General features: G+C 36.9%; 2 protein-coding genes across 2 annotated transcripts; both read left to right on the forward strand.

Annotated features, from left to right (window-relative positions):
* Positions 1-276: 276 nt before the first annotated feature.
* LOC133745640 (pyrophosphate--fructose 6-phosphate 1-phosphotransferase subunit alpha) lies at positions 277-5,467 on the forward strand. The gene is made up of 19 exons (XM_062173747.1): positions 277-514; positions 1,197-1,369; positions 1,582-1,694; positions 1,841-1,915; positions 2,009-2,122; positions 2,208-2,275; positions 2,394-2,477; positions 2,715-2,768; positions 2,941-3,021; positions 3,091-3,184; positions 3,262-3,335; positions 3,543-3,653; positions 3,734-3,778; positions 3,859-3,915; positions 4,097-4,201; positions 4,281-4,397; positions 4,534-4,640; positions 4,737-4,902; positions 5,108-5,467. Exons 1-19 carry the CDS (start codon positions 425-427, stop codon positions 5,234-5,236), a joined length of 1,857 nt encoding a protein of 618 aa, XP_062029731.1. The 5' UTR covers positions 277-424; the 3' UTR covers positions 5,237-5,467.
* A 6,475-nt stretch (positions 5,468-11,942) lies between these two features.
* LOC133745797 (protein FAR1-RELATED SEQUENCE 5-like) lies at positions 11,943-15,623 on the forward strand. Its single transcript, XM_062173934.1, has 2 exons — positions 11,943-14,570; positions 15,160-15,623. The coding sequence occupies exons 1-2, from the start codon at positions 12,438-12,440 to the stop codon at positions 15,322-15,324; spliced, it is 2,298 nt and encodes a 765-aa protein (XP_062029918.1). The 5' UTR covers positions 11,943-12,437; the 3' UTR covers positions 15,325-15,623.
* Positions 15,624-16,202: the final 579 nt, after the last annotated feature.

Consider the following 16,202-nt stretch of genomic DNA (forward strand, 5'->3'; position numbering starts at 1 on the left):
ATTAATCAACCTAGGAGCCAAGAAAGACCCATATCGGTAAGTTATTTCCTTTGCCTTTTGGCTTTGATTTTTCTTGGTAAGCAGGTAAAGCCTTAAAAGAGGGGATTTTCAGCGATTAAGAAAGTAGGGGGGCAAATAAGTCAATAGAGGATGGCAAATGTCGTAACTAAGAGCAAAAACGTGGGGCATATTTGGAATTACGGTGGGTAAAAATACCAGAACCGGAGTCCGCATTAGTTTGTTGGTTGTATCGCCAGTGGCTGGCCTGGTCCATTTGGCTTCGGCTTTCTCCCCTATAAAAGCGCTCTTTTAAAGCCCACGCCCTCTTAGTGCTACTACTAACCTTTCCACCAAACACAATACCAACCAATTCAATTCTCTCTCTCATTCTTCTTCTTCTTCTTCGCAATCTCACTCAACCCTCATGGATTCCGACTACGGCATTCCCCGAGAGCTCTCCGCCGTCCAGAAGCTCCGATCTCAATACCAGCCGGAGCTTCCTCCTTGCCTCCAGGTCCATCTCCGCTCTTTCTTTCCCTTTCACTCTGTTTTCGTCGGTTTGTGTTTGATTTTAATCTTTCTCAGTTATCATTGTCGTAGTTTATTCTCGCTATTGTTTATTCTTTTTGAATTTCAGATCCAGTTATGGTTAGATCTGTTTTGTATCTAAAGAACGAAAAAGTTTGATCGAACTCGGTGATTGAATCTGTGGTTTACTGTATCTTTTGTTTTCTGGATGTGATATTTCTTCATGAATAAGTCTGCTGCATTGTCTATGTATTGACTTAACTGTTGCAAAAGTACTGTTGTATGTTTGAACTTTGAATTTATAGTAGGATGGTTCTACTGCGTCTACCTAATATGTAAATTTTGTAATAGCCGAAATGAAAGGGTTTTGATTGTATGAACACACGTAATGAATAAGGAAGTCCACGGCGTAATAAAATCTAAATGAGATTCGCATGCTTGATTTAGTGTAATATTTCCGAAGATGTGTTGAATTACTACGTAACAGTTGAGTGTATTTCCTATTCAATCTTCAAATGTTTAGAGGATTTTCCAGTTTATTTTTTGGCATCATGAAGATCAACGGTGATTGAATTTGGTGCACTTTTTAATTCCAGAGTGTTGAAGTTTTTTTATTGAGGTTGTGTTGAAGTTTTTTTATTGAGGTTGTGTTTAAACGTCATTTTCAGGGAACTACTGTAAGAGTTGAATTTGGGGACACAACAACAGCTGCAGACCCCACAGATGCCCATACCATTGCTCGATACTTTCCACACACTTATGGTCAGCCTTTGTCTCACTTTCTCAGGGCAACTGCAAAAGTTGCTGGTGCTCAGGTTATTACTGAGCATCCAGCTATGAGGTACGTTCACATGTTGAATTATAACCAGTACTGAAGTATTTACTCTCTTTTCATCTTTTATTTTCGCTGTGAATGAGCATATGGCCTCCTATCTTGGGTATCTATCAATGTTATTGCATACTAATGCACTAATCTGGTGGTGTTTTAGTTTAATAATCTGTTTGATCCATATTTTCAATCATTGCTAATATTAAATTATTTTGTTGTAACAGGGTCGGAATTGTCTTTTGTGGGAGACAATCTCCTGGAGGACACAATGTCATCTGGGGCCTTCTCAAGGCTCTCAAAATTCATAACCCCAAAAGTACCTTAATTGGGTTTTTGGGTAAGCTATATTCACTGTTTTGGGTCTTTGTATCTAGGTTTCTGTTGTTTGCACTGTGTTTTGACATGTATCTGTGCAATCTAACATCTGTTTTCTCATCAAGGAGATTGACTTTACTGAAGATGATACTTTTACTTGTTTAATAGGTGGTTCTGAAGGTTTATTTGCACAAAAAACTCTTGAGATAACAGATGATGTTCTTGCCACCTACAAAAATCAAGGTCAGTAGTGATAGCATGAAATTTGACTGCTTTTGGGACTCTTTTTTTTGTAGATTGAAACTTAAGAGCTATATGGTATTCTTGTGTGACCAGGTGGTTATGATTTGCTTGGACGGACAAGGGATCAAATTAGAACAAAGGAGCAAGTCAACGCTACGTTAGCTGCATGCAATGCTATGAAGTTGGATGGCCTTGTCATAATTGGAGGTAAACTTCATGCCTAAGGTTCTGCTAGTTCATGTATGTGCTTTTACACACATGGGATAAGTCCTGATGTTTGATATTCTTGAAGGGGTGACATCAAACACCGATGCCGCCCAGCTTGCAGAGACATTCGCTGAAGCAAAATGCCAGACAAAGGTACTTTGCAACTGATATTCTGTAACATAACATTCTGTTTTCTCATTTATGTTGAATTTTAGTCCTTCCAATGCAATTGTCTTATCTTTCTTCCTTACACCTTCCAAATCTTTTGCAGGTGGTTGGGGTTCCTGTCACTATGAACGGAGACCTTAAGAACCAGTTTGTGGAAGCTAATGTTGGTTTTGATACAGTGTGCAAGGTATTAGTCAAATGATGCGGACACTTTATCTTAGTTTTCTTTTATGTAGTATCACTCTGTTTTGTATTATGCATTTCTTTAAAAGTGACTTAAAAAATGAGGTTTGGTAGGGGCCTAGTTCCGTAACACTGATTGATTTCTTGATGTTTGTCATTTGTTTAATTAGTCTATATGATACACTTTATATAGATTTATCTCATATGATAATTTGAAATTTCTGCCCTTTTCTGTGCACAGGTCAATTCCCAGCTCATCAGCAATATGTGCACAGATGCTCTTTCTGCTGAAAAGGTAATATACTCGTTTGGCATAATTTTCTTTCCAAAATGAACTTGTCATTTTGTAAGTCTGTCCTGTGTTCTTAACTGCCTGCATGTATATCTCAGTTCTGTTTCTTTATGGTGATCATGTTTTCTCATCTAAATATAAATTCACTGAACCTCTGTAACTATCTCTTTTCCAGTATTATTATTTCATTCGACTTATGGGCCGGAAGGCATCACATGTTGCCTTGGAGTGCACCCTTCAATCTCATCCAAACTTGGTTAGTATTCTTTTCATCCTCTAGTTTTCTAAATATTTTTCCCAACATTAAATTATATGCTTTTTGCAGGTAATTCTTGGTGAGGAGGTGGCTGCATCCAAGCTAACGCTTTTTGACATTACAACCCGAATCTGTGATGCAGTCCAAGATCGTGCCACACAAGGTTCCAAATAAGTTTTGTTGCTTTCTTATCATTGTTGAGTTTCATGTTTCTGTCCTAATTCAGTTTATCCTGTTCAGAGAAGAATCATGGTGTCATCCTATTACCAGAAGGACTCATAGAAAGCATTCCTGAAGTGTATGCCCTCTTGAAGGTAACTGAATACTACATATTCTTTCCTGCGTCTCTCATAACAGTCCAATTTTGAGTCTTTAATGAATCTTCCCTTGGTTATTGTTTTGACGAAGAACCATTGGTTATCATTAAGTGATGATGTTTCCATGCAATACCTGGAATTTGTTTCATTTTTTTTCTCGTGAAATTTCTATTCTAATCTTATTTATGTGTTAATACTGGACAGGAAATTCATGGTTTGTATAGGCAAGGAGTTTCTGCCGATAATATTTCTTCTCAACTCTCACCGTGGGCTTCTGCTCTATTTGAATTTTTGCCGCATTTTATCAAGAAACAGGTTCCAATTTGCCATTTTATTTTAAAGTACCTGCCGTTTAGTATTCTTGAGGAATAATGGGGTTCATCTTTGTGTAACAGCTGCTTCTTTTGCCTGAATCAGATGACTCTGCACAGTTATCTCAGGTAATGGACTGCAAATATACCTGTTTTCTTAGTTGAATACGAACACTACAGATTCATGATCTTTTTATTTTCTTCTACAGATTGAGACAGAGAAACTTTTTGCACATCTTGTGGAGGTCGAGATGAACAAGCGCCAGGTATGGTTCCTGCACCTCTCTCTTGCCTAATTTTTTTTATTTTGTGTTTATTTTCTCACTATATAGGCATTTTCATAGTATTTTCTATAGGCAAAAAGTTAATCAGTTAAAGATGGTGAATCTTCATTGAAGATGTGGGATTTTCCTTACTCTTAGTGCTGATATGTCTGGTTTTCAACAGAAAGAAGGCACATACAAGGGGAAGAAGTTTAATGCTATCTGCCACTTTTTCGGTTATCAGGCTCGGGGGTCTTTACCATCAAAATTCGATTGTGACTATGCCTATGTATGTTTCCTAGGGTCACTTCATCTCAGCCTAATAAGTAGTAGTATGCTTCATTTTAACATGATATACGCTCTTGCAGGTTCTAGGGCACATCTGCTACCACATTCTTGCTGCTGGTTTGAATGGTTACATGGCAACTATAACTAACCTGAAAAATCCATTGAACAAGTGGCGTTGTGGCGCTGCTCCACTTACGGTAGGGGTTCTTCTTTTAAAAAATTGGCTTTTGTAAATTATTTTGCCAGTCTTTTAAAGTTCCTCAGTGTTTTAGTGGTCAAAAGGTTAAAAATAAAGACATTAACTCTATTTGACTGCATTTGTTTACATTTTAGGCAATGATGACTGTGAAGCGCTGGTCTCAAAATCCTGGGTCTACTGCATCTATTGGAAAACCTGGCATTTTTCCAGCTACCGTAGATTTGAAGGGCAAAGCATATGAGTAAGTAATGATGTACGGCTTGTTTTCAGGCATGCCAATCTGAGAGTACTCTCACCCCCTCGCTTACTCTACACTGCCTTTTGACTTTGGTTGCAGGCTGTTGAGAAAAAATGCTACAAAATTCCTGCTGGATGATATCTACAGAAATCCTGGGCCTCTTCAATTTGAAGGTCCTGGTGCCGATTCCAAGGCTGTAACACTGTGCGTTGAAGACCAGGATTACATGGGGCGCATCAAGAAATTGCAGGAATATCTTGACCAGGTAATCTAAATGCTAGATTTTGCAATCAATTGCTGGTTTGTCATTGTGAATAATTGTTAATTGACACTGTTGTAAATCCTATAGGCTGGATTGCAAATATATGTTCCTGCTACTTTTTTGTAGACATAATTGCTGTTTAATTTGTTGGTGTGGTTTCTGTTGACATTCATGGTTAGTTCTGATGGATTCCCCCTTCTCATTTCAGATTCGAACCATTGTAAAGCCTGGGTGCTCACAGGAGGTTCTGAAAGCAGCTTTGAGTGTCATGGGCTCTGTAACAGAAGTCCTAACTGTTATGTCTTCATCTTCTTCGAATGCCCCGTCATCTCTTTAAGAGCAGTTTTCTTGTTCTTCGATCAAAGCTGCTGTACACAGAGTGCTAAATGTTTTCGCATCCCCATGTCTAATATGAGGAACTATAGGTTTGGAAGTGTCAAATTATGGCAATAATTAGATTTTGAATTTTTTCCCCTTGCGATTTAACATTTTGTGCAAAATAATTGAGTTATATTAAATTTTTGGCACAGATAAAGCGATTTTGTGATAATAAGGTGAAGTGCTGTTTTTTCTTTTTTCATAACATGAAGTTGAGAATATTTGGTTAAAGACTCTTCCGGCTTTAGCTAGCCCAGCTCTTAATTTAGGGCATCTCTAACAGACTAGTTAAATTTAAATTTTAGCTATATATAATTATTTTTAAAGCAAAATTCAACTCCAACAGACTAGCTATTGCTAAGTTAAATTTAGCTTTAGCTAAATTGGCTAGCTATATTTAGCTAGAGAATCATGCATAGCTAAAACAAAAGTCATATTCCTCTCTCCTCTTTTGTCCACATGTCAGTTTATGATTGGATAAAATATAGTATATTATTTATAAATAGCTACTACTGCTGGAGCAACATTGTTAAATCAATAGTTATATTTCACAATTTTAGCTATATTTAGCTATATACTAAAAAATACAATATGAATCCTCCTTGTATTCCCACCAGGCCATCACCACTTATCCAAGGACTCCAAAATCACTTATGAGGCAATCTCACTAATAATCGATGATCGGCGGCCTCACCAATTAACTGATAAATCTCATTACCACCTCACTAGTGAGTCTGAGACTCCACAACCACTTGACAAGCAACCTTGCCAATCTATTGACAATCTCATCAACTGATGGGGAACCTCACTGATCAACAAATGAACCCTTCAACCACTTATGAAGACTCAGCAATCACTTGATTGACATTCTCATTAATCGATCGATAAAGTAGAGACATCATCGCCCGACTAATGAATACTGATGTAATGACGACCACCACTTCTCGAAATTATTTTATAATTTTTTATTTTTAGAATTTATTTTCAACTATAATTCTTTCAGATCTTGAAAAAAAAAAAAAAAAAAAATTTCTTTTCAATAATTATTCGATACACCGTTGTCAGATAGGAATCTGTTGTAAATATTATTATCTATATGGCTGTCCACGTAAATACTCATTAGTTGTGTACTTTGATGTAAACTCTACTTCTATATAAATGAGCCTAATGAGACTGAACGATATACACTTCTACTTCCTCCCAACTATTCTCTCTTTATCTTTTCTCTACTCTATAACACGTTATCAGCACGCTTTGCTCTATTTTGTTTTCATTTAACTCTATGATGATCCATGAGGTTAATGGTGCAATTCTATTGCTTTGACCAATAACTTTGATCTACGAGTTTTACTTATATAGAATTCATTTGATTTCCTTTTAAAATCATGAGGATGAGTACATACATATTGGGTGATACAATTTTCAAAATCACCGAGAACTCTGTGTGGTTTAATATATATTTTCTGATTATGTTTTGTTATACGGACAAACTTATTGATCCCAGATTATCTTATGTCATCCATTTTTCCATGATATCCATTCATTTTGTAAACAAGTAAATTGTGTGTTCTAATAGGTATGGTACTTATCATATCAAGAGGTATTTTTGATTTTCCCATATACATGTGCGAATATCTAGCATGCTTTACTAGATGCATGATAGACTGAACGTTTTAATGTTTTACTAGAACTCAATAACTTATCAATCTGATCATTTGGCGGTTTGGATAGTCATGATTTGTTTTTATCTCCTATACATCTAAAATGGGCATGTGACCATAATTGCAGTTTCATTTATTGATTAATTTGGTCCTTCAGACTTGTGTCTCTTTAAAAAAAAAAAAAAAAAAAAGACTTGTGTCTCTTTGAAGGTGGGGTCAAACCATATGTCTCTTCACTTCCACTGACCACCGGCACATTTTCATTCAAAGCTTTCATAAACTGTAAATCACCAAGGCCATCAGCATAAGAACGCACCTCCTTTCTTGGCCGCTTTCCCGAGACGTTGCTATAATCAAATCCTTTGGAAGCTGTAACCTTATCAGTTACTTCAATGCCGGGTAAGTTTTGATTAGTTATAATTATACCGCTGAAGATACATCCCTGATTTATGCTTCACAAATGCTATCCCATGGTCCGATCGAGCATACATTTTTATGTTCTAAGAAAGAGGGAGTTTATTTTTGGATATATATAATAGGTATATATACGGATGTATCTCCATGTATTAGCAAGCATATATCAATGATAGTTATTGAACTCCAGATCAAGACCTGAAGTCTTTGGATCTGATTGCATGCAGACCTGAAGTTTCCTTATCCAATTACAGAGGGCCTGAAGTTCCTCAAGACTTGCATAATGATAAAATTTTAACATGATGTTCGTCAAAGTTTATGCAATTAACGAAGGCCAGAAGATCCTCGTACCTATAAAATTGAGCATATGAACTCCCATATTTTTTTTATCCCCAATATAAGAGGGCCGGAAGTTCCTCAAATTATTTTAGAATTGGGGTTCCCCCTCGAATTTGAAGTTCAATTTTAAGCACTTGGCTAAAGCTAGCAGCTACGCTCTCCACAAGACAAAATTATGTTCTTGTGTGATTAGAGGAGAGAGAAAAGATTATCATTTTGTGAAGTTAAGCAGACCAGAAGTTCTGTGTAATTTCTTCATTAATGGAACCAGAAGTTTCCACAGTTAATTTTATTGCATAATTTATCTTTTTATTCCCTGCAATTTTCCTATTTTGTTATGTACTTTCATTACAGTACTTATCTTTTAATTTTTTTTGTTATTCATATGGGCCAGCAGCCCTATATCTCGAACATATGAATTTCAAATGTAATATTTTTGAACCATAAGTTCAAAATTTCATAGTAGAACCTGAAGTTCTAACAGTAAAACTCAAACCCAAAGCTTTGAGTATAAAATATAAATTAGAAGTGAACTTGAAGATTCACTTTAGTTACCTCGAGCCTGAAGTTTCGAGCATCAAATTTGTTTGAACCTGAAGTTCACCATACGAAATTTTAGAACCAGCAGTTCTAATAGTAAAAAGTTCGAACCTGAAGCTTCAATTACACATGATTTATTTTAACTTTATGTCCATTTCGAACCAGAAGTTTCGAGTGAATTTTTGTATGTTAATTGATACATTCTTCTTTATGCTTGCCTAAAGCATTCTTACTGTTTTCTTACATTAATTACTATACCATAAGTTCACTCCACCTTAGAACCTGTAGTTCTAATTGTGCAGACTCGAGCCTTAAGTTTCGAGTGGATATATGGACAATTTATCGAAGAGTTTTAGTCTCGGTCAACCTCAAACCTGAAGTTTTGAGATAATTATATTGACACCAATTTAAAAGTAAGCAGATATTTAACCGTTGGTTTATGACGAATGGGTATGAGTATACCCCAAAATTTGTGATCGTGACTTTTGTAATTAAAAGAGATCAGAACCTGTAGTTCCTTGATCCTTAATTACATGAGGACTTGAAGTTCCTCAATGATCATACTCACTAGATGACCATCTAAAATCCCTCATTTATAAGTTATGGTCATAAAGTTTAAACTTGATATTTCGAATAATCATTTTGGCCAGAAGTTCAAAATGCATTTGATGTTATTAATCTACATCAAACAACAATACAATAATTGAACGTCATGTTTTACCTGTATAACATGAACCAGAAGCTTCGTGTATATCCTATGAGATCCACTGTTCAATTCTTGCAAATTTGATTTGTGTCCTCTTCAAACTTTATGTTTTGAGAAAATTTTGGTAACCTCTTGAGTTTCCATTGAAACTAAATGTTTCTTAATCTGATTATCTTAGAACGTCATGTTCCTCAAGAAGTTGTTACAAAATGGAAAAAATCGAAATCTCAAGTTTCTTGGATCTCCGATTATATGAGGACCTGAAGTTCCTCCTCTTTATGACTATAAATATATACGTGACAGAGAACTTGAGGTTCTCCATGTGATACGTGATAATGTTACTCTATTATTATGGATTATAGTCTTCAACTTGAAATTTTCGAGTATATCATTTTGGCCAACAGTTCAAAATAAAGTTGGTCCATTCCAATTATCAGTATTTCACAATTAATGTTTACTGAAGCTAAGGTACACCCATATCAAGAGTCGTAGATCTTGATCTATGGCTCCGATTGAGCTACTATCATGTTACCAAATTTGAAATACTGTTGCATTAATTACCTCCTATATGGTTGGAGAAGACTTTATGCCATCAGATATATACTGTAATGAATTTTCTGCAGTAAACTCAGTCATATGATGTCATGAACCTGAAGTTCCTTGAACCAAATACACTATTTTGGCATGACTGGTTACATCATCTTTTGTCTACCATGTTGCATGGAATCACTTACAAGTTTTGATGACTGCTAACCTTACTCACAAGCAAATTGTTTATTTACCGCATATTTGCGAGTTGTCACTTTAATGAGACAATCCTCCTGCAATGAGGGGGAGAAAGATTGTTCCTGAAGAACGATATGAATTGGTGTGAGATATCTCCATCGTCTCATTTTGACTTCGAGAAATATCTAAACTAGTGAATTGATAAAAGAAAGTGACAAAATTATATGCTAAATGCAAATGCATCAGCTTGGGTTAAAGTCCTTGAGACCGACCATATTAATACAAACAATGTAGACTCCATTTGATTTGTGGGATACAAGTGTATCCAATTGACATGGTTCTCCTGAAGAGAATGCCATTAAACAATATCACAACTCCTAATATGGCTACACATACAGAGGGTGTAGGTATGCCATTAGGAAATGATGTCTTAGTGATACATTAATAAATCAATATGGTTGATGCTAATGAATAAAGCATGTTTTGACCTAAATCTTGGTTTGGGCTCGCCACCAACCAATGAGCATCTTCACTTCAAAGAAAGTGATAGATTTTTGAATGCATCTTTTGAGCATGGTCAAAATAAGACAGTCTTCCCGCCGTTAGGGGGAGGAAAGACTACTGTCATTTGAATAACGGCGTGAATTTGTATGGATTATATCCACCGGGTCTAAAGTTTTAAATTCCCAAAAATGGAAGATCATACAAGCCCTATAGTGCTCGATATGAGATTATACGTAAAAAGATCCACATTCTACATAATTCATCTATGAGAGATGATTGTCCTAGAAGTGACAATGTATGCCCCAGAAGTGGCATGGGTACCCAATATCAATAAGCTTATTATAGCTAATGCATGCATATAAGAATGTGTGGGATCTATGATTGTTGATCATCGATGATAATTTACATTTGGTAGCTACCAAAAATCATTAAGGGCTGTATTGGTGCTATACCACGTTTCATTATGAATGTCGACAAAGTATATTATTGGCCAAATTGGAAAGAGGCAATTCCAATGAAATTGAATATTTGAAACGTCATGAAATACTTAGACCTTTAACCCTACAAGTTACAAAAGGGTATTTACAAAAGTGAAGATAAATCACTATGACACAATGTCTATTTATAGAGACATGAGATTGTGAACATCTTCCCTTATACGAATGACAATTTTCTATAAATACAGTGTTACATATAGCTGTTATATTGACGGGAGATTTATGGCACGTTGTCATCGTATATTATGAAGATCTTAAAGACACATTGCTAAAAGCAAAATCTCAAAACTAAAGTGTCATTATAAGCGTATTGCTTATCAATCCTCAAGGGATTCAAATACATGAATGATTCAAATGCAAGTCTATGAAAGGTTGAAAGAGCCTGAAGCTCACTCATGGAATCAAAGAGTCTACAGCTAGCTCATATGTACTCATTTCGTTCTAGTCAACGAGATCTAAATTGCCTTAATGAGTACTATGACAAGACTACTATCGAATTCGAATTATGAATATAATGTTGCAACATATTCTAACTTTTAGAGCTCTTGAAGAGCTTATATGGGACATATCAATACACAAAGATATTGATGTGTATGGCTAGGTATGCCATGATGATTTTTCAATGTTTTAAACTATACAAAGTTAAATGTGTCAATTTCTTTATATTGTTTAGCTATTACTTTGTGTATGAATTTGAGCATATGAGATTGTTTCTAACCTTATCATATAAGGTAAGGCGTATTGAAAATCGTCTAGCTTTGTTGGTATTTCTTAAACTTTACAGGTATGAGCCCCTACATGCAAAGCACACATGGTCTCACTTCAGTGATAGACACATCAAATTACTATACATGGTACATGTAGCTTATCGCATACATGAATGAGGCTTTTCAACAATCAGGGAGAGATTCTCATCAGGGGGAGCATCCAGAAGCATGCTACCTAGGACATATGCGCGTTGTGCTCTTTTTGTCCTTCGACCAGGGTTATTTTTGTCCCACTGGGTTTTTGTTACCTGGCAAGGTTTTTAACGAGGCAACAATAAGCGCGTCCAATATCATCATTCATTGGTGGACATCCAAGGGGGAGTGTTGTAAATATTATTATCTATATGGCTGTCCACGTAAATACTCATTAGTTGTGTACTTTGATGTAAACTCTACTTCTATATAAAGGAGGCTAATGAGACGTGTATATTCTATTTCCTCCCAACTATTCTCTCTTTATCTTTTCTCTACTCTATAACAGAATCCTCATTATTTTCGGTACTCATTTTAGGAAATAAGACATATCCTTTGGGTTTGAAGATCGCAGTTGACAAAGCAACGACGCGTAGCATCAGATCACGGCCTCCTCCTTAAGAAGAACAAAGTTCCATCTTCCTCTCTCACACCCAAAAGTGTTTTCCCCAAACCTGAAAACCCTCTTAACTCAAAACCCCCAAATTCCCTCCTTTCTCTCTTTAAATCTCTCCAACTCCCATCATCTCAACCAAACCTGCTACCTCATCACCTCCATTTCTCACGCATTGCCACCACAAATGCAAAACCCTAAACCACGAACTTCAAATTCAGCTGCGTCGTTTTAGTCCTCTGAAGCTCGTCTGATTTCGCCTCCTTGTTCCTCATCTCAGCTCTCTCTACGGTCAGTTATCTTCATCTGGGTTCTAATTTCTTAGTGTAGTTCCAGCATAAGTTTGAATTATCGAAATTGACGGAAATTTAGAGACTGTAATCATGACTATCATCATCTTCATGTAAATTATACTCGGTCATGGACTATAAGCCTCTGACCATTGGGAACGATGTGGTTGAATTTGACCTTGGTGGTTCTGGGGAAGATGACACCATTGCCCTGGACTTAGAACACCCAGATGATGGCTATGATCTTTTCGAAGAAGACGATTTAGTCCAACTTGCCTCTAGTTCCACTAGGTTTGGTGATGATTTGGCTAATGGGGACCCCAATCTTGAACCTTATGAGGGCATGGAATTCGATTCCGAACAGGCCTCTCGCATTTTCTACAATTCTTATGCACGGCGAGTTGGTTTTAGTACCCGGGTAAGTGTGTACCAGCGGTCACGCCGTGATGGCTCCATCATATGCCGGCAGATTGTGTGTTCCCGGGAAGGGTTTCGGCGTGATGGAGGTGAAAATAGGTCTAAAAGGCAGCGGACAATCACTAGAGTTGGCTGCAAGGCACAGATGACTGTGAAGAAACAGAGTTCAGGAAGATGGGCTGTTTCGAAATTAGTGAAGGAACATAACCATGAGCTTGTACCGCCGGATAAGGTGCATTGTCTCCGTTCGCATAGGCATGTCTCTGGTCCTGCTCGGAGTCTGATTGATACCCTTCAAGCGGCCGGGATGGGTCCCAGTGGGGTGATGTCTGTGCTCATCAAGGAATCAGGGGGAATTAATAATGTTGGCTTCACGAAAGTTGATTGCCAGAATTACATGAGCAGTAGCAGGCAGAGAACTCTTGGGAGTGGGGGTCAGCTTGTTTTTGACTATTTGAAGCGAATGCAGGATGAGGATCCTGGTTTCTTTTGTGCCGTCCAGGGTGATTTTGAGAACTCAACAGGTAACATATTCTGGGCTGATTCAAATTCAAGAATGAACTATAGTTACTTTGGAGACACTGTTACATTTGACACAACATATAGAACAAATCGATACCGGGTTCCATTTGCTCCATTTACTGGGTGGAATCATCATGGACTGCCGGTGTTATTTGGATGTGCATTACTCCTTAATGAGTCAGAGTCCTCGTTTGTTTGGCTATTCCAGACTTGGTTAGCTGCTATGTCTGGCTGCCAACCTGTCTCAATCACAACAGACCAGGATAGAATCATCAGGGCTGCTGTTGTGCAAGTATTTCCTGGAACCCGCCACCGCTTTTGTAAATGGAATGTGTTCAGGGAAGCTCAGGAGAAGTTGTCCCACATTTATCAGTCACACCCGACCTTTGAAGCCGAGTTCCTGAGGTGCATTAATGTGACAGAGACGATTGATGAATTTGAGATATGTTGGGAGTCCCTTCTTAAAAGGTATGATCTTGATAGTAATGAATGGCTTCAGTCAATGTACCATGCTCGCCAGCAATGGGTGCCAGTTTTCCTTCGTGATACATTTTTCGGGGAGATGTTTGTAACCCAAGGAAGTGATAATATAAACTCATACTTTGATGGCTATATAAATGCATCCACGAATATTCAGGTGCTGATAAAGCAGTATGAAAAAGCAATTGCCACTCGCCATGAAAAGGAAGTAAAGGCTGATTATGATACATTGAACATCTCTCCAATTCTAAGGACTCCATCTCCTATGGAAAAGCAAGCTGCAAAACTTTATACGAGGATAATATTCATGAAGTTCCAAGAAGAATTGGTCGAAACACTTGCTTATCCGGCAACTGTGGTCGATGATACAGGATCAGAAACCATGTTTCGGGTTGCAAAATTTGGGGAAGACCACAAAGGGCACTTTGTTAAGTTCAATGTTTTTGAGAAGAAAGCTAGTTGTAGCTGCCAAATGTTTGAGTTTTCAGGTATTATTTGCAGGCACATATTAGCAGTTTTCAGAGTAACCAATGTTCTTACACTTCCGTCCCACTATATATTGAAACGTTGGACCAGAAATGCCAAAAGTGGAGTTCTGTTGGATGAGCATGCTCTTGGATTGCCAAATGATTCGCAAGATTCCTCTGCTGCTCGGTATGACAATCTACGAAGGGAAGCTATCAAATATGTAGAAGAAGGGGCAGAATCTGAGTGTGTTTATAATGTGGCAATGGACGCTCTTCGTGAGGCTGCGAACACGGTTGCTGCTGCGAAGAAGCATGGTCCCGGAGTTGTACAACATACTCCAAAGAATTGCAGCCAGCAGCTTCTGTCTTGTACTGTGGTAAGTTCTTTTCCCGTAAGAAGCTTCTCACTGTTTGGCCTATGCGTGGCAACATTTTGTTTTATGCTTCCATAATATAATTGTGCACCAAGTGCTGTGTGTATCCTGTTGACTATGCGTTATTCTGTTACATTGTTGGAACTTTTCTTTCTCCACGAACTTCTTCCATCTTGATCAAATTATGTTCTAGACATCAACTTGGAGTTTAATTGGTATTAAATTAGAATGTTATAGGATTGTAAATTTTCAGTTTCATAACTGATGCAGAATATAATCATTAACACAGATTCTGTCATTGGTTCTTGCTTAAATTTTGGAAGACTACTTCTATCTATCCAATGATGATATTGAATGTAATTTTGAAAGGAATTGGAGGATAAATGCTGAAAGGACATAGAAGTAGAAATTCTCCAATGTATTTAGTTTTGAAAAATCAGACAATTCCAGAATTAATTTTTTAATAGGTTTCACAGTTTCCTTGTGTGGGTGTCTTATGCGTTTGATTTATTTTGTTTTCTTTCTTCTTTACTAGCTTTGTACCTACATGTTTGCTTCAACTAGTTACGGTCCTTTCTTTTGAATTTTGTAGGATCAGGACAAGAAAGTTGAGGAATTGGCAGCTGAGTTGGAAATTGCTATTCAGCGTTGTGAAGCATATCAAGCAAAACTACTTACTATTTTGAAGGACATGGAAGAGCAGAAGTTAAAGATATCAGTGAATGTTCGGAATGTAAGGCTAAATCTCAAAATGTAGAACCTTTCCACCCCTTTCATGTAAAGTGCCAAGACCAGTTCAAGAGGGCATTTGACTGGCTGGGTTAGCTTTCATCATCATTACCCCCCACTTTTAGTTACTGGTTAATGATAAGAAGAATATATTAAGGAAGAGGTTTTTTTTTTCCTTGCAGTATATGCCTGTTGTAATGTAAATGATGCAGAGCTGTAATTCTATGTAACAGTAGAATAGAGGATGGAGATAACAATTAACCTTTTCTCAATCACTTTGTATATAAAGGTTCTGTTATGAGTAGACTCTGATGTTCTCCTCTGTAACTCTTGAATTTAGCTTTGAGTTACTTTCGTGGGGTTCAAATGCTTCACCTAGCTGCTAGCTCAACACTGAATCACTTTCTCACTCTCTCACCTTCTCACGGTGCCTTCGCTGGCCTTCTCGTAAATTCATTCCATGATCATCCGAGGCCTAATTGGAAACTAAAGCAGCCTCTGGTTGTTGGGGTCTTGTATATTGGTGTATTTTTAGGTCATCTAATACAATCTCCCGAAAGTAAAGAAAAAAAGAAAAACCGCAAAGTGAGATTGATTTTTAAGATTTGTATATTTTGAATATATGGAAATTGAGTGTTTCTATTGGGACCTCCAAATCTGCTCAGTTGACCTCACTCTGTTATGAATTATTAAATGACATATATAAGCTCTTATAAAATGACTATTAAGGACAATAATTATATAAAAAAAAATATTATATTTAATTTCTCTAGACTTTCCAATTCAATAATATTATATTGCATTCTTTATTATTTTCCATATCTATTTTCATTTTCCAATTTCACTACATACTCATTAAAACATTTATATACATTTAATAAGAATTAAATCTATAATCAAGATCAT

The sequence above is a fragment of the Rosa rugosa genome, chromosome 4 (assembly GCF_958449725.1).
Source record: "Rosa rugosa chromosome 4, drRosRugo1.1, whole genome shotgun sequence".
Taxonomy (NCBI): Eukaryota; Viridiplantae; Streptophyta; class Magnoliopsida; order Rosales; family Rosaceae; genus Rosa; species Rosa rugosa.

What these genes read in the sequence shown, in the direction of transcription:
- LOC133745640 (XM_062173747.1), top strand. Translation starts at nt 425, where the DNA reads ATGGATTCCGACTACGGCATTCCCCGAGAGCTCTCCGCCGTCCAGAAG. An exon ending in TGGCCTTGTCATAATTGGAG is followed by an intron (nt 2,123 to 2,207) that starts GTAAACTTCATG and finishes ATATTCTTGAAG; the next exon opens with GGGTGACATCAAACACCGAT. An exon ending in CGCATTTTATCAAGAAACAG is followed by an intron (nt 3,654 to 3,733) that starts GTTCCAATTTGC and finishes TTTGTGTAACAG; the next exon opens with CTGCTTCTTTTGCCTGAATC.
- LOC133745797 (XM_062173934.1), top strand. Translation starts at nt 12,438, where the DNA reads ATGGACTATAAGCCTCTGACCATTGGGAACGATGTGGTTGAATTTGAC. An exon ending in AGCTTCTGTCTTGTACTGTG is followed by an intron (nt 14,571 to 15,159) that starts GTAAGTTCTTTT and finishes TGAATTTTGTAG; the next exon opens with GATCAGGACAAGAAAGTTGA.